The sequence below is a fragment of the Bufo bufo genome, chromosome 1 (genome assembly GCF_905171765.1).
Source record: "Bufo bufo chromosome 1, aBufBuf1.1, whole genome shotgun sequence".
Classification (NCBI taxonomy): domain Eukaryota; kingdom Metazoa; phylum Chordata; class Amphibia; order Anura; family Bufonidae; genus Bufo; species Bufo bufo.
The window spans coordinates 771,921,418-771,944,186 of record NC_053389.1 but is presented as its reverse complement, the minus strand read 5'-3'; the positions used below and the strand labels follow the sequence as shown (position 1 = coordinate 771,944,186).

Genomic DNA, 22,769 nt, shown 5'->3' with positions numbered 1-22,769 from the left:
TTTGCCGTTTTTGGTCGCTTCATTTTCTACCAAAAATTAAATAAAAAGTGATCAAAAAGTCATACACACCCCAGAATGGTATCAATGAAAAGTTCCGATCGCCCTGCAAAAAATGAGCCCCCATTCAGCTCCGTACACATAATTACAAAAAGTTATAGGGGTCAAAATATGCAGACCAAAAAATAAAACTGATTATTTTTTTTTCCCATTTTATTTTTTATTTTTTTATCACTAACAAAATGCAAGAAAAACTGTACATATAAGGTATTGCCGGATTTGTACTGACCTGTAGAATAAAAGCAACTGGTCATTTTTATCGAACGTCGTAATAAAAAAAAAAAACATAAAACTGGTGGAATTGCTTTTTTTTTTTTTTTTTGTTGCAATTTCACCCCATTTGGAAAAAAATTTCCCGCTTCCCACTACATCATATGCAATATTAAATGGTGGCGTTGGAAAGTACAACTTGTCCCGCAAAAAACAAGCCCTCATATGGCTATGTGAACAGACAAATAAAAAAAGTTATGGCTCTTGTAAGGCAGGGAGCGCAAAACGAAAACGCAAAAAAAAACTAACTCTGGTCCTGAAAGGGTTAAAGCCAGTTGTTTAGCTAAAACCCCCTTTGTTTACGTCAGTCAAAAGGCGTATTTGTGGTCACTAAGGGGGTTAAAGGGGTATTCCGGTTGTAACAAGTTATCCACTATCCACAGCGCTTGAGAACGGGGACCCCCTACCCTGCGTGACCCGTCCCTCCGGAAATGAATGGAGCTGCGGGTCGTGCCTGCGCACTGTCACTCCATTCCTCTCTATGGGACTGGTGGAGTGGAGCAGCAGTGTGCATCCTCAATGGGAGGGGGACGCGGGGTCTCTGTTCTCACGATTGGTGGGCGTTTCATTGGTCTAATCGTTGTCCTCACCTCTTTGAATATGGGAGAACTTCTTTAAAGCGGTATTCCGTTTTTTAACGAGTGTCCCAGGTTATGGGTGTTGATGAGCTTTCCTTAGGAGCTGCAGTAACCCAGCACGGCCACTACACAGTCGATGGAGCTGTCTGCTTCCAGCTCCGTTCTCAGATCGGTCCGAACAGCCGATCGCTGATCTGAAAAGGATGAGCTATCCTGAGGACTGGCCATCACTATAGTCATCCCAGAAAAACATTGATGGCCCAGCGTTGGGACGGTTCATCAATATCACACCCGTGGGGGTCCAATCCCGACACCCCCACCTGTCAGAGGATGGTGCAATGTGTAGTGGCCGGGAAACGTTCTGCAGGTAAGTGGCCATTGTGTGGAGCTGTGCTAGGTCCAGTGTTTAACTCTGGGATGTTTTGGACATTTTGCACGTCCGTTATCCAGGTTATCCGTGCTTTTAGGATGGAAATTTTAAAATACAGGAATTACCACCCTTGAAAAGTAAGGGGGGGGGGGGGCTCCAAAACATATATATTTCCTAAAAGCAGGTGACCTGATGATGGCAGATTGTTGACAACCATCTCCACCTTCATGTAACTTTGCGGCAAACAAATTATTAAAAAATAAATAAATGCATCAATACAAGCTTTTGCACCAAAAAATAAATAAAAACGTAAATCTAGTATATTAAGGGCTCTTTCACACCTGCGTTATTGTCTTCCGGCATAGAGTTCCGTCGTCGGGGCTCTATGCTGGAAGAATCCTGATCAGGATTATCCTAATGCATTCTGAATGGAGAGAAATCCGTTCAGGATGCATCAGGATGTCTTCAGTTCCGGTACGGAACGTTTGTTGGCCGGAGAAAATACCGCAGCATGCTGCGCTTTTTGCTCCGGCCAAAAATCCGGAACACTTGCCGCAAGGCCGGATCCGGAATTAATGCCCATTGGAAGGCATTGATCCGGATCCGGCCTTAAGCTAAACGTCGTTTCGGCGCATTGCCGGAGCCGACATTTAGCTTTTTCAGAGTGGTTACCATGGCTGCCGGGACGCTAAAGTCCTGACAGCCATGGTAAGTGTAGTGGGGAGCGGGGGAGCAGTATACTTACCGTCCGTGCGGCTCCCGGGGCGCTCCAGAGTGACGTCAGGGCGCCCCAAGCGCATGGATCACGTGATCGCATGGATCACGTCATCCATGCGCATGGGGCGCTCTGACGTCATTCTGGAGCGCCCCGGGAGCCGCACGGACTGTAAGTATACCGCTCCCCCGCTCCCCGCTCCTACTATGGCAACCAGGACTTTAATAGCGTCCTGGGTGCCATAGTAACACTGAACGCATTTGGAAGACGGTTCCGTCTTCAAATGCTTTCAGTACACTTGCGTTTTTCCGGATCCGGCAGGCACCTCCGGCAACGGAAGTGCATGCCGGATCCCAACAACGCAAGTGTGAAAGAGGCCTAAGGTGTGCAGATCTCATATCCTCCACAAACCTATTTATCAACAAGTGCTTGTGCTCTGAAACACACCGCCGTGTAATATGTCACCGTCTTCTACATGTGAGCTGTATCCGTCAGACTGTTCCTAGGAGCGCAAAACATACTGGAGGGCATTTCTCATAGCCTGGCCTTTTACTCTGGTCTGTGATCTCCCTTGCTCTGCCGGGAGATTCACGTCATTTATGACAAGGCGCTCCTCCGGCAGTCCGTGCGCGTTAACTGAAGTCTACGCTAGTCCCTGACTGACTTAGATTTCAGTCTTTTTAAGCCACAAAAATGGTGTAAAAGAAGATAAATGTGCCGCCCTGCCTCCTCCACACCCTCGCCACGACCCCCTTTTTTGGTGGCAGAAAAACGCAGCTTGTGCAAAAATGTCCTCCTGGGTACATGAAAGGGTTGGGGTACACCGCCATTGTCGTTTTTGCGATCCACAAAACACTGATGCCGGCTGTTTTTGCGAAACGGAACGTCCGCCCCATAATAGAGCAGTTCTGTCCTTGTCCGTAATGCGGACATGTTCTGTTTTTCTGCGGGGCCACGGAACAGATGTACGGATGCAGACCGTACACTGTTTGCTGTCTGCATCTTTTGCGGCCCTGTGAAAGTGAATGAGTCCGACCTGCAAAAAAAGCGTATCAGAGGCGGACAAATACTAGGGCCGCATGCATGAGCCCTTAGAGACAGAATATCTGCTCTGATCTTCCTGCGGATTTCTCTACGTTTCAACACCAAAATCACTCCAAATATTGCACATGTTACGCCTGGCTTTTGGGGCAGTTTTGCGCCAATCTTACCCTTTTGTATTGCAAAATGTGAACTCTAAACTAAGAATCTGCACGGGAATTTTTTTTTAAAAGTGTACGTGAGATTTGTCATCTCATTCACTTTGCCGGTGCTGTATTCAGCCTAAAATACGAGCGGAAATCTCATCTAAGTTCAGTTCAAGAACGCGGCAAGGCGTCCAGCCGCGGTCGTTGCATCTAGACATCACTGGTAATGGGGTAGGGAGAGCTGATCATGGTAGTGTGACGCGCTGGAGCGGACACCTTGTGTGACTGGTACATAAGAGGACGCTTTAGGCTACTTTCACACTCAGGTTTGATGCGGATCCGTCTGCATCCGTTCAGAACTGATCCGTTTGTATTATCTGTAACATAGCCAAGACGGATCCGTCTTGGACATTATTGAACGTCAATGGAGGACGAATCCGTTTTCTATTGTGTCAGTGAAAACTGATTCGTCCCCATTGACTTACATTATGTGCCAGGACGTTTGGCTCAGTTTCGTCAGACGGACATCAAAACGCTGCAGGCAGCCTCCAAAGCGGAATGGAGCCTGCACTGATGCAAACTGATGCATTCTGAGCGGATCCTTATTCATTCAGAATGCATTAGGGCAAAACTGATCCGTTTTTGGACCGCTTGTGAGAGCCCTGAACGGATCTCACAAACGGAAAGCCAAAACGCCAGTGTGAAAGTAGCCTAATCTAAAGGCGTATTTAGACGCTGCAAGGAGCAGCCGATTATTGAGAAGGAAGCGTTCCTTCCCGAAAGTCGGCTGCTCATTAAGTGGAGGTGAAGCTCTGTATTTACATAGAGCAATCTCCTCCACAGTATGCAGTTGAGGGATCACTAATGCATCGCTCCTCCCCATACAAAATCATTGCTCCTGGGCAGCGGAGCGCTGTTTAGACACCACAACCTGCCCGCGAATGAGGATTGAGGTGTCAGAGTCCGAAACTGTGAACATTTCACCTGATGAACCACGAGCGGTTCACTCGTGGGCAAGGCGTGGGCGCTGTGGTAACAGCCTGACATGAACTGGATTGCAGAGAGCCGCATGCATAGACGCCCACCTCTGTTACTCATCACTCCTTTCTGGAGTGCCAAGTGGGGGTCAAGGGACCCCATTCTTCTGATATATGGGGGACCCCGAGTACTTGGCCATCCTTGCTCCAGAGCTGTGCGCAGATGGACAGGGGTCTTCTTCAGGGGTCAGCCCCTATACTCCCTGCCTGTATACTGTGGAACAAAGCCAGTAAGCAGATGTTGCATATCTCATTATCTGTGGTCCCCAACTCCATCCTTTAAAGGGGGTTATTCCATTAATGATGTTGAATATTTAAATCAGACATCATATAGTACAGGGATGGGCAAACTGCAGCTCTCCAGCTGTTGTAAAACTACAAATCCCATCATGCCCTGCTGTAGGTTGATAGCTGTAGGCAGACTGGGCATACTGGGAGTTGTAGTTTTACAACAGCTGGAGAGATGCAGTTTGCCCATCCCTGATACAGTACATGACAACCTCTTTCTAACACAGCCAGAACCAGCCTTGTACCTCACATGGCTCCAGAGATCTCCCTATTCATTGCTCCAATTGTTCTGCCAGATTTATATCAAGTCGGCAGATAAGTGGACGTGTCCTTTCCGCAGCAGCTCTCTTCCTAACACAGCTGGGGACTGAGCATGTGCGACCACCTCAGCGAGGCGGACAGAGAAATAAGAAAAAGACCAAACAGCAGGTGGCGCTATACTCATGCATTTTATGGAATAACTCAGTGACTATACTAAATGTTTAATTACATGCAATTACAAAAGTATTCGGATCCAGGGGCTGGTTTGAAAACTGCAGAATATTTTTCATGGGCCAACCCTTTTAAATCAGCAGAACCATTCCTAACCTGCTCTGAAAGAAGCCTGCAGCCTAACAGTAGATTATCTGCATAGTATTATATAACCATGGGGAGCCTGGAGGCTGTATACACAAAACAGTTTTTATTATAATGTGATGTTTGCTTTACACGTCATTTTAGGTGCAGTTGACTTTTGTGTAGAGTCCTTGTCCTAGCTGTAATGGGGCGCCGGTCTGAAGGTGGCGTGCAGTGATGGGCACTATCGTCTGACCTTCTCAGGCCGCTCCTTTTTTGTGATCTTTTAAGCCAGCGAAGAAGCTGAACTATATAGCTGTATGGTGCCTGGATGTACTACAGTTGCCAAAATTATACCCTGCTGTGTTCCCGTTTATGTCCATAAGGTGGCGCTTGACCAAGGAAAAAATGTTACTTCTGCATGTTTTGACCTTCTTTTTGCTTCTCTTGTCTCCCGCAGCCGGTCGCTGAGCCCATCCCAATATGCAGTTTTTGTCTAGGAACAAAGGAGCATAATCGAGAAAAGAAACCAGAGGAACTCATATCATGTGCGGACTGCGGAAACAGCGGTAAGTCCCTCATACGGGACCACTAAGTGTCTGTCCTTGGTGAATTTCTCCTGCTACCTTTTCCCGATCCTTCCTAAGCGAATCCGGTGCTCTGTTCCTGCTGAGGCTACTTTCACACATGTTTTTGCCTGATCCGGCAGGGATCAGCAAAAACTCTTCCGTCATGATAATACAACCGTCTGCATCCGTTATGAACGGATCCGGTTGTATTATCTGTAACATAGCCAAGACGGATCCGTCATGAACTGCATTCAAAGTCAGAGAAACTGCATCCATCCCCGTTGACTTGCATTGTGGGTCATGCCGTTTTGCTCCGCATCCCATGACTGAAAGGAGACCACAGCTTGCTGCGGTTTGCTCTCCGGTCTGGGAACGCAACCAAATGGAACGGAATGCATTTTGGAGCACTCTGTTCAGTTCCGTTTTGTCCCCATTGACGATGAATGGGGACAAAACAGAAGCGTTTTTCTCCGGTATTGAGACCCTCTCCCGGGTCTCGATACCGGAAAAAAAAAAACGCTAGTGTGAAAGTAGCCTAATGCAGTCAGTCGCCAACCATCGAAATTGCAGAGGTGTAGCAGTCACAGATCTCAGATTGCCCCCGGACTGACCCTGTAGTTGCCCTATAGCAAGCCAGGTGCATGTTTTCCATGGGCTGACTGCTTCAATGGTGACGTCTGTTGTAGGGTAGTGTTAATATGTATTTCCGTGGTCAAATATTTGCCAAAAACTTCAAAACCTAAAATCCTATCCTGAAGTGTCGTATCCTGTTTTGCCACTAGGTGGCTCCCTGATGTAGGGAAAGAAGCTTCATGCTGGAGAGTTTGATCTTCAGGGAAAGCAAGAAGTCATAGCTCTTTAACCCACAGAATGGCTATACGTTGGCATCTGTCAGAGATTCGTATAGGGAAGTCGCTCCGATATACGCTTCCAGCGTGCACTGCACATGTAGTGTGCCTAGAACCGTATCATGCATGTCATGACAGGTCTGTCAGGTTTCTGCCATCATTAGGTCCAGTTTGTCCATGCTTTCCATCCCACATCCCTGAGTGTTACAGGATACTGTGTGCAAGTCTATAGGAGCACTTTTATAATCAGTATATCTAACCCTTGTGTTTCTTTTTTTTTTTTCCCCTTAGGTCACCCGTCCTGTCTCAAGTTCTCTCCAGAGCTGACAATACGTGTTAAAGCCCTGCGCTGGCAGTGTATTGAATGCAAGACCTGCAGTTCGTGCCGGGATCAGGGCAAAAATGCTGTAAGTCTGTCTATACTATAAATATGGGCTGGGGCCGTGAAACCGGCAGAGGGGAAAATGGCACGGTTCTGCATTATTTTCTTTTTACTTTTTTTTTGTATATTTCTTAGGACAATATGCTATTCTGTGACTCGTGTGACCGAGGGTTTCACATGGAATGCTGTGAGCCGCCTCTTACAAGAATGCCGAAAGGTAGGACCGCCTGGAGCGTTAGGGGTGCAGATGGAGCCACCTGTACCCAGGCCCATTGTGATTGACCCCCTCCTCCACATTAGAAGACTAGTACAAAACGGGAGACCTTCACTATGTTCTGTCACCCTGTTCTCTACTGCAGGCATGTGGATATGTCAGATTTGTCGACCTCGGAAGAAAGGTAGAAAGTTACTTCACAAGAAGGCTGCGCAGATCCGCCGACGTTACACTAACCCCATAGGGCGCCCTAAGAATCGTTTAAAGAAACAAAGTGCAACGTAAGTCCAGCGCACACCAGAGGCAAAGTAATTGATCTTTGTGAACCATTGGTTTCACACACATATAAAATTATGTTTGTTATTATAACTTTATTATTATTTTTTTATATATATATATATATATATATATATATATATATATATATATATATATATATATATATATATATATATATTTATAATAATTATTATTTTTTATACATTGGTCACATGGCTCAGCCCCGCTGTCCCTACAAACAGGTTTTTGTTATTTTTTAATGCTCCTTCAGCATTTTTTTAAAGCATGCAATGGGTGTGGATTTTTTTTCCTCAGGTTTACCACAGACTTCTCTTTAAGAAAAAAGTCGGAAAAAGAAGCAAGTAAAGTGTGACTTTAAATGGACCTTTCATGTGTTTTTTTTTTTTTTTTTTTTTTTTAAATATCGCTCCTACGCCCGCTGTGCCCCCCTGCAGTTTTCTCGCTCAGTATGTTAATACTGAGCATCAGCGCAGGGAGGAGGAGACGCCAGGGTTTCTCCATGGGCGTCTCCTTCTCCATGGCTGTGCCGAGATCCAATCACAGCAGAGAACGTCACAACCAGGGAGAAAAAAAACTCTCCTTCTCCCTGGCTGTGGCGCTCTCCGCTAATGCACACAATATAATCTATGGATCCACAGAATACGGATGGCCTCTGTGTGCATTCAGCATTTGTCTCGCGCCCATCAATAGAATAGGCTATTCTCATCCACAATACGGATCAGAATAGGACATGTTGTATAATTGGCGGAGCAGCCACACAGATCCACAGAAAAAAACGATCAGCGAACGGGTCAGCGTGCTATCTGCAAAAGAAATGTGAACAACACATGAAAAATGCAGTGCACATGAGGCCTTGACGTCATTGCCCCCCTCCTTTTTATTACAGGACTAAAAACCCTTTTGGAAAAGGCCGTGGCGGCCAAGGCAGAGGAAGGAAGCGCAAGATGTCGTCTTGTACGTCCTCGTCATCAGAGGAAGATGGCAGGAGCTCCGACCCCTCACATGGCTCCTCCTCTGCCGTTCCTTTCAACAAGAAGACAAAAGGTCTTATTGATGGGCTGACAAAGTTCTTCACCCCCTCTCCTGATGGACGCAAGGCACGGCCAGAATCATTGGACTACTCCTTACAGCGTTCACGCAAGAGGGGACCGCGGAAGTCTGGACAGTCGGATTGGGGTAAGAAGTTGGGGAAAGTCTGCTCGGATTGGGGTGGGGGGGGGCATAATCAATAACTTGTGGGTCAAGATTATATACAGTCTTGGATACTGGCTTCTCTTCAACATTAACCCTTTGCTTTCATTTTGAACAGACAATCACGACGGTTGGGATAACAGAGGGGATGGGGATGATCGTTTAGCAATGGTTTCAGATAAAGAAATAGAGCTCTTTGAAGACATCCAGCAGCAGGCACTGCAGGTAAGTGCTTCCTCTTCGCTGCCGCCTCTCTGATGCTCTGTGGTGTAGGGTGACGCACAGGCTGTAGATGTCAGTATGCTTTTAGAGTGTGGGAGGAAACCCGTACAATACAGGAGGCATGCGCACACCTTGCAGATGATGCTCTGGACACCAGTGCTACTTACTAAACCTCTGCGTTGCCCTATGCATCAGCTATCTTTCATGTATATATTCTGCTTCTTACAGGAGTTGTGGAGCGATACTTGCCCCCAAAGCTTCACTGGCTTAAAGGGGTTGTCCGAGATGATTAAAAATCTTGGACAAACCCTCCAGTAGCCTATAGTAAAAAAATCATGTGATACTCGCCCTTTCTGCCGTGACGCTATATGGTATCTGGCAAGCAGCCAATTGCTGTCCTCAGTGTTAGACCCACATTTAGTAAACAATCAGCGTCAGGAGGAGCGAACCGGCTCTGGAGGAAGGAGTGACTATTACGTGATTTATTTATTTGAGGCTATTGTATGTCATGTCTGAGATTTGTAATCCTCTTTGTCAACCCCCTTTAAGAAGATTTTACACTATTGATGTCTAGCCTGCTATGGCCATGACAGGTCAGCCACCTGGGAATCTTTTTATAGGTTATAAAAAAAAAAAAATGGTTAAGGGTACTTCCACACTAGCACTATTCTTTTCCGGTATTGAAATCCGGTAAAGGGGCTCAATACCGGAAAAAAAACGCATCAATTTTGTCCCAATGCATTCTGAATGGAAAGCAATCCGTTCAGGGTGTCTTCCGTTCCGTCCCTTGTACGGTATTTGACCGGACAAAATACTGCAGCATGCTGCGGTATTTTTTTCCGGCCACAATCCCAGAACACTAGCGCACTTGCCGGAACCGGCATTTATTTCCATTGAAATGTATTAATGCCAGATCCGTTACCAAGTGTTCCAGAAATTGCTTTCCGGTCTGCGCATGCACAGTTCTTTCTAGCTTTGAAAATATTTAATACCCGATCTGTTATTCCGTTTGACACCGGAAAGAAGGATCCGGTATTTCAATGCATAAGTCTAATGGATCCAGATCTGGAAAAAAAAAGATATCAGTCTGCATACGGATTTCCGGATCCGGCAGGCAGTTCCGGCAACGGAACTGCCTGCCGGATTCTTCTAATGCTAGTGTGAAAGTACCCTTAATAACGTGTGTTGCTGGCACGGAGAAGTTAAAATATGTTACTTGTTAAAGTGTAGCTCTAGTGGCAGACAAGTTGTGACGCCTCATCCACTGCTACCATAACTCCCAGCATGTCAGGTGGTCGGCTGCCATAGTACTATGGGCACTTGGTCAGTTTCCTGGTATCCAGTTGGTTAACTGCAGTGTCCCTGCGGCTGATCACAGCTGTGCTTATACCCACAGGAGAACTGAGTACTGCTATCACCTAGGCACAGGCTGGAAGGGGAAGGAGCAGGGAGGAGAGTGCCCAGGGGAAGGAAAGAGACAAACAAGTGCAATGATCAGAGAACTAAAAAGGGGAGGGAAGGGAAAGCACCTTGGGTGCCCTCGCCCCCACGTCCACTTATTACAGAGCTATGTGTAAGCAGCTCTATTGGAGTCCTGGGACCACTTTGACCCTGGGCATTCAGCTGGAGGAAGGTTTGGGCATAGAAGTCAGTTCCCAGTGTGTCATCACTCAGGTTAGTGAAGTCTTTTCGTCTTCTGACGACTCCTGACTATTCTCAGTGCTGCTCAGCGGGCATCGTTCATGGGCAAAATGAAATTACAAGCCAAGTAACTGATAGAGAATCCATAGCCGCAGCTTTTGTGTGACTCCTTACACCCCATACGCTTGCAGGGAGTTCTTTCACCATCCAGCTTTGACACAGTGACATACGCTTTGGAAGGTGTTTTTTGTTTGTTTGTTTTATTCCACACACTTTTAGTACCTTAGAATGTCGGTGTCTTGTGAGCTTTTCTTTTAGTCTTTAGTCTCTCTGACTTGTCTTTTCCCTGGTTACTTTTGCAGAAAGTTGGTGTCAACGGCCCCCCGGACCCACAGGTTCGCTGCCCGTCAGTCATAGAATTTGGAAAATATGAAATTCAAACATGGTACTCGTCTCCATATCCACAAGAGTACACAAGGTAAGTGCAGCTTAGCCGGTTATGGGTGGCGATGGGATCTACCTCTGGGAATGAGATTTAACTCTCTCCTTGGTTGCTAGTAAGCGTCTTATCGCTCTTTCCTGGAGCAGGAACCGGTCCATTCTACTCAAAAGAAGCCTCAAAACCTCTGCGCTTTTACACCTCATTTAAAGGAGTTGTGCCAAGTTAAGTGTGTAGTCTAGCCTGCCTTCTGGGATCCTAGAGCCTGTCCTTTACCATCCCATTCGCTCTCTATGAGACTGCAGCTGAATGGGTAAATGACTGTCTAGCCAAGAATGTGCACAACCTGCTGCTATATTCCTAGAATGTTTGGACCCCCTGCCCCCACCAAACAGGGGATACATTTGTAAAATGGTTCAAGCCTTTTCGGTTTTGATGCCAGATGACATTTTGAAGATGGTGATAAGTAGCTGTAAAGACATGCACTATGTGACCGCTCTCGTCAATACTCTTTTCAGGCTTCCCAAGTTGTACCTATGTGAATTTTGCCTCCGTTACATGAAAAGTCAAACCATGCTACAACAGCACAAGAAAAAATGTGGCTGGTTCCATCCGCCTGCCAACGAAATCTACCGCAAGGACCACCTTTCTGTCTTTGAGGTAAGTAGCCCTGTGGAGCTCTCATGTTATTTGCAGCCATATGATCCTTTATCTGACATTAGGCCACTCTTTTCAACTCCCAAGTCAGAGGTACGGCTGTTCTGTGCACTCTCCATAATAATTTCTTTAGCGACTTTGCGAGTCGCACGACCATAGACTGCCTTACAACATAATGACAGTAAATGGGGTTGCAACGTGCAAGTTACTGTGATGCCATAATCGTACAAAAAAAATGTATTGAGTGGGAAAATGCCTGAAACAAAATACCACATTCAGAGCATGTGGTAATATGGAAAAACAAAATGCCAAGGGATCAAACCCCAAAATAAAAATGACCTTACAAAAAAACGCGTTGTTTGTAGGGGTTTTATTCCTGGCTGTGAAGTCCAGGAGGCGGATCTATCAGTGACTGACAGCTCTCTCTGTATACACCAAGGGGTAGGCAACCTCCGGCACTCCAGCTGTTGCTAAACTACAACTCCCAGCATGCATACTTCCTCTGCTCTTCTAAGAACTCTCATATAAATGAATGGAGCATGCTGGGAACTGTAGTTTCACAACAGCTGGAGTGCCGAAGGTTGCTGATCCCTGGTATACACAGTCATAGAGGGAAGGCTGTCAATCACTCATAGGACCGCCTCCTGGACTTCACAGCCCAGAATGACCAGGAATATAAATGTATACATTACAAGTTTTACTGAATCTTTTCCCATAGAACTATATATCAATCTGCTCAGCTCCTCCTGCTCTAGGACATGCTGCCTGCAGCTAAGACACCATGTTCAGCACGACAGATTCCCTTTAAATGTAAACGCTGAGTAATAAGGGTTTGTTCATATGTCCGATTCCTGTTGCAGTTTTTTTAGCAGTTTTCTGAAATCACAATTAAGAGCACAACTTGTGAATATATATTGGGTTTTAGCAATACAACTTAAGGGCCCTTAACACGGGCTGAGAATCGCAGAGATTATTGCTAAACAGAGTTCATAGTAAATCTCATTAGCGATGATCGGGCGGTGTAAATGTACCACCGATTACCTGATGAACAATCGCACTCGTTCTTCGAGTAATCTGATTGTTTGTGTGCACGCAAAAATGATCGTTTACCAGCAGCAGGTCGCGCTATGTAAAGACTATCTGCTGCCGGCAAACAAGTCCTTATGGGGAAGAGCGATGGCATTAGTAATCAATCCTCCCCATACTGTGGAGGAGGTCACTGCATGTAAATACATCGGTCTCCTCCGCTGGCGATCAGCAGATTGTCAGGATGGAACACTTCCTTCCCGACTATCTGCTGTAATATCGTCCGGTGTAAAGGAACCTTTATATAGCAGACCGCTGTTCCTCCCCACTCCCCATTTATCTGCACACTTGCCTGAGCGTGCATGTGTTTCCAATAGGGAGAACGGAATAAGCTGCGGCCAGGCACCTTTTGATGGCAGCTTATCTTTCTGAATGGAAATGTTTAAATCCAGCATATGACATATGCCTTTAGGGGGAATAGGAGGATCAGGATACCCCCATACACATTCGATGGATGGTCTTGCCGACATTCAGCTAATGTGTATGGCCTACTTAAAGGGGTTCTCTGGGCATTTCAGCCAATCTGTAGTTGGTGCTAACCTGTGGAAGGAAGATAGTAGTATTTACAGGTCCCTTGCTCCACCGATGCTGCCATTTCCGCCGTGCTGACTCAGGATTGGACGCCTCTTTTCCTGTTCAGCTGCATTTACTACTTTGTAACTAAACAGTAAAAGGAGTCCCATCCGTCCGGCACCCTGGTGAAAGACCACCGGCAGAGAAATGGTGGAGCAAGGGTCCTATAAGTACTATCTAAAACAGTGGTGCCCAACCATTTTTCGTCTGGGGGCCGCACTAGACATGGTATAAATTTCGCGGGCCAGAACCTGGTAGCTTTGCCAGAAAGAAATGCAAACACTGTGAGGGGGCACATATGAGCATTACTACTGTGAAGGGGCAAATATCTGGACTTTTTTTTTCTGTCAAGGGAGCACATCTGGACATTTTTACTATGAAGGGGGCACATGTGAGCATTACTACTGTAAAGGGGGCACGTTAGCAATACTACTGTGAAGGGGCAAATATCTGGACATTTTTACTATGAAGGCGACACATGTGAGCATTACTACTGTGAAGGCGACATGTCAGCCCGCGGGCTGTAGGTTGGGCATCACTGATCTAAAATATCTTCCTTCCACAGGTTAGTACCAACTATGGATTAGTTGAAATGCTTGGAGCAGTACTATGTAAAACCTCTTCCCTCCACAGGTTTATGCCAAGTACGGATTAGCTGAAGTGCCCAGAGAACCCCTTTGTTACTGAGGTTTTCTAGGTCGGGATCCTGATGTTGCAAGAAAATGACAAACGTGCCTTTTGTTCTAAATATAATTGGGGGTCTCAATGAGACCTTGACGCTATACTATTCTTGTATGGAGCGCATTCCCAGTTTGGTTGAGCGAGTGATTTTTGGGTGCAGTGCGTTGTGTGATTAAATTCATTCTTTTTGTCTTCAGGTGGATGGAAAAGTGAGCACCATCTACTGCCAAAATCTCTGCCTTCTGGCCAAGCTCTTCCTGGACCACAAGACCCTGTATTACGACGTCGAGCCCTTCCTCTTCTACGTGCTAACACAGAATGACTCTAAAGGATGTCACCTGGTCGGCTATTTCTCCAAAGTGAGTAGAAGATGCCGGCCGCTGAGCTCCTCTCTCCGGGGTTGTAGCTTCTGTTTTGTAAAAGATTACACGTGTGTAGCTTTCTTCTGATGCCATACCGACCGAAAAGAGTGACATGTGCTCGTGTCACGTTGACCTCCTCACGTGCTGTTCTGTAGCACACCGTGATCTGATAAGGACCTCTGTCTGCAAAATTGTTTTATAGGAATTTTCTAATTTTTAGATGAAAGTGTACCTAAACTTATACTTTATTAAAACGTATTCGAAATGTCATAAAATGAATATTTGTAATATATGTTTTTTTTTTTATGTTTTCCTTACAAAATGGGCACCAGAAATTCTTGTCAGCAGTGTATGGCTGTATAGTTTCCCTTGTGGTGCCGCAGCAAGCGACGTGCAGGCAAGGAGCACATATTGCTGCTCCCACCTGCGCTTACTCGGCTCTGCTGAAAACATTGCATGCCACATCGGCACAGGCTTTTAGCAGAGCGAGCACAGGCAGAAGCTTCTGCCTGTGCCCGCTCCACTAAAGCCTGGCATAGCACATCAGTAGTGAGCGGTGAGGTGTGCTCCTGCCCATACATCGCTGACTGCGCCTTTACAATGGAATCCATTGTGTATGAGTGTATGAATTCCAAAGCACTATAGACATCAGAATTTCAGGTCCCTATTTCGTAAGGAAAACTTAAAAGTATACTATAGATAATTAGGTTTTAATGAAGTGCATTTGAAAGTTTAGGTGCACGTTAAAATTGTCGGTGTTGCTTTTGCATGTATGTATCCTCCAAAGGTATTGTACCTCTGGAGGGGCATAGTGACTGCTGCTCTAATCTGTCAGCATGGAAAGAATATAGCAAGTTATCCCTAAGGATGCAGGCTTTCAAGGTTGGACTGCTGTGTCTTTAAATGTACAGCTATAGCCTGCTGTTAACCCCTTCAGGACCCTGCCATTTTTCACATTTAAGGGCTTATGCACACGAGCGTATGCCCTCCGAGACACACGAGCCATATGTCCCAGAGCGGCATACATCGTGCACACGGGAGCGCACAGCATCATAGGTTACTATGATACTGTGCGCTTCGGGCCCCCAGCGGACTATTGTCCTGCACTCATATGATCATAGGCCCACTCACGGACCGTGTGTGTCAGGGGGCATACGGTCGTGTGCATGAACCGTAAGGACCAGGCCATTTTTTGCAAATATGACATGTCAGTTTACGTGGTGATAACTTTAAAACTCTTTTACTTATCCAAGCCATTCTGAGACTGTTTTCTCGTCGTGTATTGTACTTCATGACCGTGGTAAATTTTAGTCAAAATATTTCATTTTTATTTATAAAATAATATACCAAATTTACCAAAAATGTAGAAAAATTCTAAATTTTCGAAATTTCTATTTCTCTGATTTTAAAACAGTGATACCTCCTAATATAGTTATTCTTTACATTCCCCATATGTCTACTTCATGTTTGGATCATTTTGTAAATGACATTTTTGGCAGATTTTCCATTTGAATCCAGTTACAAAGCAAGGGTTAACAGCCAAACAAAACTCAATATTTATTGCCCTGATTCTGTAGTTTACAGAAACCCCCCATATGTGGTCGTAAACTGCTGTACGGGCACACGGCAGGGCGCAGAAGGAAAGGAACGCCATATGGTTTTTAGAAGGCAGATTTCACTGGGATAGTTTTAAGTTGCCATGTCCCATTTGATGACCCCCTGATGCACCCCTAGAGTAAAAACTCCAAAAATAAAGACCCCATTTTGGAAACTACGGGATAAGGTGGCAGTTTTGTTGGTACTATTTTAGGGTACATATGATTTTTGGTTGCTCTATATTACACTTTTTGTGAGGCAAGGTAACAAAAAATAGCTGTTTTGGCACAGTTTTTATTTTTTGTTATTTACAATGTTTATCTGACAGGTTAGATCATGTGGTATTTTTATAGAGCAGACAATACCAAATATAACACTTTTTTTGTGTCCCCATATTCTGAAAGCCATAGTTTATTTTTTGGGCGATTGTCTTATGTAGGGGCTCATTTTTTGGTATGAGATGACTGTTTGTTTGGTACTATTTTAGGGTGCATATGACTTTTTTTGATCCCTTGGTATTACACTTTTTTGTGATGTAAGGTGACAAAAAATTGCATTTTTGACACCTTTTAAAATTTGTTTTTATGGTGTTCACCTGAGGGGTTAGGTCATGTGATATTTTTATACAGCAGGTTCTTACGGACTCGGCAATACCTAATATGTATACATTTTTTTTTATTTATTTAAGTTTTGCACAATAACAGCATCTTTTATACAAAAAAAATCATGTTTTTAGTGTCTCCATATTCGGAGAGCCATATTATTTTTATTTATTTATTTTCAATTTTTTGGGGGGCGATTGTCTTAGGCCTCTTTCACACTTGCGTTGTCCGGATCCGGCGTGTACTCCACTTGCCGGAATTACACTCCGGATCCGGAAAAACGCAAGTGTACTGAAAGCATTTGAAGACTGAACCGTCTTCAAAATGCGTTCAGTGTTACTATGGCACTCAGGACGCTATTAAAGTCCTGGTTGCCATAGTAGGAGCGGGGAGCGGGGGAGCAGCATACTTACCGTCCGTGCGGCTCCCGGGGCGCTCCAGAATGACGTCAGAGCGCCCCATGCGCATGGATGACGTGATCCATGCGATCACGTGATCCATGCGCTTGGGGCGCCCTGACGTCACTCTGGAGCGCCCGGGAGCCGCACGGACGGTAAGTATACTGCTCCCCCGCTCCCCGCTACACTTTACCATGGCTGCCAGGACTTTAGCGTCCTGGCAGCCATGGTAACCATTCAGAAAAAGCTAAATGTCGGGTCCGGCAATGCACTGAAACGACGTTTAGCTTAAGGCCGGATCCGCATCAATGCATTTCAATGGGCATTAATTCCGGATCCGGCCTTGCGGCAAGTGTTCAGGATTTTTGGCTGGAGCAAAAAGCGCAGCATGCTGCGGTATTTTCTCCAGCCAAAAAACGTTCCGGTCCGGAACTGAAGACATCCTGATGCATCCTGAACGGATTTCTCTCCATTCAGAATGCATTAGGATAATCCTGATCAGATTCTTCCGGCATAGAGCCCCGACGACGGAACTCTATGCCGGAAGAAAAGAACGCAGGTGTGAAAGAGCCCTTAGGTAGGGTTTTTTTTTTTTTTTTTTTTTGCAGGATGAGATGACTGTTTGTTTGGCACTACTTTGGGGTGCATATGACTTTTGATTGCTTGGTATTAAACTTTTTGTGGTCTAAGGTGACAAAAAAATTGCTTTTTTTTTTTTTTTTACAGTTTTTATTTTATTTTTTACGGTGTGCACCTGAGGGGTTAGGTCTTGTGATATTTTTATAGAGCCCTCATATCGGACACTGCGATACCGAACATGTGTTTTTTTTTTACTTGAAACTTTATTTTTATTATGGAAAACATTTTATTTAATTTTTCCTTTTTTTTTTTTTTTTTTTGTTCCACTCTGGGACTACAAACTTTTGGGGGTCTGATCCCCCTTACAATGCATGACAATACTTCTGTATTGTCATGCATTGGCTGTAAGTGTATTACACAGTGTAATACACTTACAGCTTCCTGCCTGTGAGATCCAAGAGGCTGGATCTCACAGGCTCTCACGGAAAGCAGCCACGATGCCTAAGGAAGGCATCGGGCTGCCATCGGGTCCCGGCAGGATACCTTACGTGCCGCAGTCAGCGCTGACTGCAGCAGTGAAAACACTGATGCCGGCGCATCCCAGAGGAATTGAGGGCGGCCACGCATGCGTGGTGCTGGCTCTGTTCTAAATATACTTATCAGATATTGGGGGCATATCCTAGCGATATGCCACCAATGTCCAATTAAGTAGGAAAAAATTCTTAGGGCTTATGCACACAACCGTATTTTGGGTTCATATCCAATCCGCATTTTCTGCTGATTGGACACTGACCAATTCATTTCTATGGATCCCCCAAAAAAAGTGCGGATAAGATTTCATCCGTGTGCTGTCCAGATCTGTGCAGCTGTTCCGCAGATTATAGAACATCCTATTCTTGTCTGTTTTGCGAAACAATTCTGTTAGGAAAATGCGGCATGCACATGTTATCTGTATTTTGTGGACTGCTACATTCCTATGGTCCTGTACATGAGGCTTTAGATGGCGGTTTATGCCTCCCAAGCTGTAAAAAAATAAAAGCTAGCCTAGTCGGTGTCCTCTTCTGACAGCGCCGCAGTGATGCTGCTGCAGATACTTCAGGGCGTCTTTCTTTTGCTGGACAAGAACAAGGATTCCCTATCCACAGTATAACCAGTCAGTGCCTGGGACCTCCGCTAATCAGATGTAGAGCGGAGCGTCGATGCCTCTTCGGTATTTATCCCTCCCATTGATGTTTGTCAATGAAAGATGGGATTTTTGCAAGTGCTGATGACACAGGCTTGCAATAGGCTTCTCCCGTCATAGAAGTCTAAAAAGGCTTGTCTTTTACCACAGGGGGGCGTGATCGGACTGGCTTAGCTCATCAGTGCCTCATCCATTGAGGGTTTTCACGTAAGAACTGGACCTTGATACAAAACGTATCTAAATAATTTCTGTTCCTGGAGCCCCTGCCAAGTAGCTCTCATATTAGATGATGTATTAGGAAATTGCTCATGCAGTTCCTCCCTTTTCCTGGAGAACATTCTTAGGGATTAGTCCGCACGCTGCAGCCGTAAACTGGCTGACAGAGGACGGAGAAGGTCTGCAGTAGGTGATAATGTAAAGGGGTATTCCAACCAAAGACACTTGTGGGAAATCTACTAGGAGAAGATGTGGAGAGCAAGCAGAACATGTTTCTTCCCGTAGAGTATGTTGAACATGTGGTGCTCCAACCATCTGGACCCCATTTGCTGTCCTGTTCCTTCAGCTACATTTATTCTTGTCCTCCTCTGGGGCTCCATGTTCTCAGGAGTGCTGTGGGCCCCAGAGATGACTTTTATCCCCCTTTAAGGTCCAGTCTATGTTTTTCTTTCATCTTAATTCATTCTCTGCTTATTCTTAAGCTGGCCATACACATTAGCTATTCTGTGCGGCAAAAAATATACCAGGTGGATGGAGGTCAAAAAGACACTTTTGTCCCCTACCTCATGGTACATTTGATGTATGTGCTCCTGGAGCTTTCCTGGCACATACTGCAGAATGCAGCATGAAACCACTATACGTACCAGTTGCCTCTAGTGCGGGGGATGTTTTTAGCATCTGTCTTTGTGTAGGGCCTGTAAACTGAAGGTCTGCTGTAACACTGTCCCTCTCGTTTTCTCCTCAGGAGAAGCACTGCCAGCAAAAGTACAACGTGTCCTGCATCATGATCCTTCCGCAATACCAGAGAAAAGGATACGGCCGCTTCCTCATAGACTTCAGTAAGGAGAGGCAACGGGGAGGGAGGGAGCAGCGTCTACTCCAGAACATGGAAGTGGTTGGCAATGCCGCTGACCTGCGTATGGCTGCTTCTCCCTCATTAATCTCTTGTCTCTTTTGTTTGCCCTTTAAGGTTATCTTCTGTCTAAACGAGAAGGCCAAGCCGGGTCTCCCGAGAAACCACTGTCTGATCTTGGCCGACTGTCGTATATGGCTTATTGGAAGAGCGTGGTGCTGGAGTGTTTGCACCACAACCGGGAGCAGCAGCTGAGCATCAATAAACTCACCAAACTGACGGGCATTTGTCCTCAGGACATCGCTGCCACGCTGCAGCAGTTGCACATGCTGGAATTGCGAGGGGACCGGTATTTTATATTATTACAATTTTTTTCCTTTGCTTCCCTTGATCATTTAGTAACCCACATGTCCTTTGCACATATTAACATATATATATATATTTTTTCCCTGGATAGCATTGTGCTGGTGCGACGAGATCAGCAGATCGACGCACATATGAACAAACTACAAGCCCGGCCACGGCAAGTGGAGGTAGATCCAGAAGCTCTGAGGTGGACCCCAGTCATTGTCAGCAACTCTGTCGTTTCTGATGCTGAAGTGGAATCCGACGAGGAGGAAGAGGAGACAGAAAGGCAACCAATCAATAACAACAATGTACGTTTCTCAGTATGACTGCCAAATTCTGGATAGCTAGTTGGAAGTGAAGTTAGGCTGTAGGGTACATTTTCATCTATGGCAGCAGATCCTGCAGGGTGTTTGCCAGATCCAGCTTTGCCGAATTATGCAATTCACCGCCGGATGCCCATTGACTATAATGGGATCCAGCAGTGATCCGGCATAAATTATTGGTTTCGGCTGGCCACAAATAGTTGCATGCAATGGGTTTTGTCAAACAGCTGTCATTTTTACTGGGCATGCCACAAATGCGAACGTACCCTTAGGGGTTGCCACAAATGCGAACGTACCCTTAGGGGTTGTATTAGATTCGGAAACAGCCCCACCCTTGTCCATGAGTTCCATTTAAGTGACCTGACTATAAGGATACGTTTCAGCCAAACTGGTTATTTCTATGAACCTCTTAAGTTCTTGATCACCCCCCCTGGATATGACTGCTCGCTGTTAAAGGGGTTGTCCAGGATTAGAAAAACACTACTGCTTTCTTCCAGCAGCTCCACCCCTGTACAAAGGTTATGTGCGGCATTGCACCTCTGCCTCATTGACTCCACTGACACGACCTATGGACAGGGGTGGTGCTGTTTTTGGAAGAAAGCAGCCATGTTAATCTAATCCTGGACAATCCCTTTAATATGTTAATATCTGGCCATGTCCTATACTACCGGCTCCATGGCCTTTTTACATTTTGGTTTGCGTTACAAACCTGTCCTTTTCTCTTCAGCAGCCAGTGTTGAGAAGTATGACCTTAGAATACAAGGAAAGAGAAACATGTCACACGCTGGAGAAAGAGAAGAGCCCACCAAGCTGTCCTCTCAGTCCGTTATCTCCAGAGCCCTGCTTCCCACATCCCCGTCAGTTCCAAGACTTAATATGCAGTTTGCCGGCTAACACTCGACCAGCAGGTAGAGGGCGACGAGGGAGACGTGGAAGAAGGGGACGAGCATCCAACAGAAGCGCTGACCTGTTGCGGTTACTGGCGAGGGAAGCCCCGGGACCTCCTAGACGGACTGGTGAACGTGGCCGCTCCGGCTCTCGCAGGGGGAGGCTGAAAAGGCTGGCAGATTCTGTGCTGCGAAGGGACTTCTTGGAACATCAGCAAAGGCTTTCCCAGCGCTACGAGACGGAGCGCCCTCAGCTCAGACGGTTCAGCGAGAGCAGCGAGGAAGAGGAGGATGAGGATGAAGAGACTCACAGTCTACGTTCTGACTCCCCACCAATACTGACCAAACCCACACTAAAACGGAAGGTGAGGAGGCACACTTGCTTGATACATAGCCTTACTAAAGGCAATCGTTTCCAGAATATTTGCAGTATTTGGCTGGTGGAGGATGGGGAGAGAATTGCGATATGTTTTGCTGGGATCGGCCTCCATGTTAAAGAAATTGTATGGGGTTTTTTTTGTATATTTTTTTTTTTTTCCCCCCTTTTTCCAGGAACACCACCTCTCTTGTCCTTAGGCCTTGTCTGCTATTGTATCTTCAAGGGGTTGTCCCACGAGTAACTGTTGTGTTTATTGTGCAGATCATGGAAAATTGACAATGTTTGCCGATATACGTGCAACAATCCGTTGAAGGGTTATGACATTTGCTGATATGAATTTTATCAGGGAAGGAACGCAGCAGTGTACCGCAGAGTGGAGAAGACTGCTTCAGAGGAGAGACTTGTGATTTATTTTCACTGCTCCCAGACGGTTTGGTTTAGTTAATATAGAACAGTCTGCAGTTTAATTTACTGGGGGCTATATTTATGGCTGCCAGAGGGGTAAGGAGGCTGACTGGAAATATACTGGGGATTACATTTACAGCTGCCAGAGGGGGAAGGAGGCTGACTGGAAATGCACAGGGGGTTACATTTACAGCTGGCAGGGGGGGGAGGAGGCTGTTGGTGATGTGAGAAGGGGGTTCCAGAATCCTCCTTTCACCTCTATGGGAGTTGTAAGAACAGCTGAGTAAGTGTGCATGCTGGGAGTTGTAGTTTCACAGCAGCTGGAGTGCTGAAGGTTGCTGATCCCTGCTCTACTCTATAGAGGCGCTGACCTCTCAAATAGGGAAGTACCTGGCAGGAATGCAGTCTTGCTAGCCCTTTTAAGTGTAGCTACCAAGAAACCTCCAAGCTGAGCTATTGTTTATGGTGACTTTTTCCACTCTTCTCCTTCCAGAAACCTGGACCTCATCGCAGGAGACGTGTGAGGAGGCGCAAGCACCATCACAACAGCAGTGTTGTTACAGAAACCATTTCTGAGACCACCCAAGTTTTGGATGAGCCATTTGATGACTCTGACTCAGAGCGTCCGATGCCAAGACTGGAGCCAGAAGAAGAAAGCAATGGCCGTGGTGGCTCTTTACCACCAGATTACTTCCCCTACCTCACCCCACACACTCTGCTAAGACGAAACCGCCCGTTAGGCAAAAGGAGATCCATCAGTCAACAGTTACAATGTGAG

General features: G+C 45.9%; 1 protein-coding gene across 3 annotated transcripts in view; it reads left to right on the top strand.

Annotated features, from left to right (window-relative positions):
• The window catches only part of KAT6A (lysine acetyltransferase 6A), a 45,297-nt gene that overhangs the window by 19,675 nt on the left and 2,853 nt on the right, over positions 1–22,769 (top strand). Inside the window, exons 3-16 of one of the 3 annotated variants that reach the window (XM_040414820.1) lie at positions 5,518–5,626; positions 6,766–6,881; positions 6,992–7,073; positions 7,216–7,351; positions 8,257–8,546; positions 8,680–8,786; positions 10,787–10,902; positions 11,382–11,523; positions 14,058–14,219; positions 19,542–19,635; positions 19,767–19,998; positions 20,107–20,305; positions 21,051–21,572; positions 22,485–22,764. In XM_040414820.1, coding sequence (XP_040270754.1) covers positions 5,518–5,626; positions 6,766–6,881; positions 6,992–7,073; positions 7,216–7,351; positions 8,257–8,546; positions 8,680–8,786; positions 10,787–10,902; positions 11,382–11,523; positions 14,058–14,219; positions 19,542–19,635; positions 19,767–19,998; positions 20,107–20,305; positions 21,051–21,572; positions 22,485–22,764 — 2,587 coding nt within the window. Of the gene's footprint in view, positions 1–5,517; positions 5,627–6,765; positions 6,882–6,991; positions 7,074–7,215; positions 7,352–8,256; positions 8,547–8,679; positions 8,787–10,786; positions 10,903–11,381; positions 11,524–14,057; positions 14,220–19,541; positions 19,636–19,766; positions 19,999–20,106; positions 20,306–21,047; positions 21,573–21,847; positions 22,765–22,769 lie in introns of those variants that run through there. The other 2 variants (XM_040414819.1, XM_040414821.1) reach the window with 2 other exon arrangements.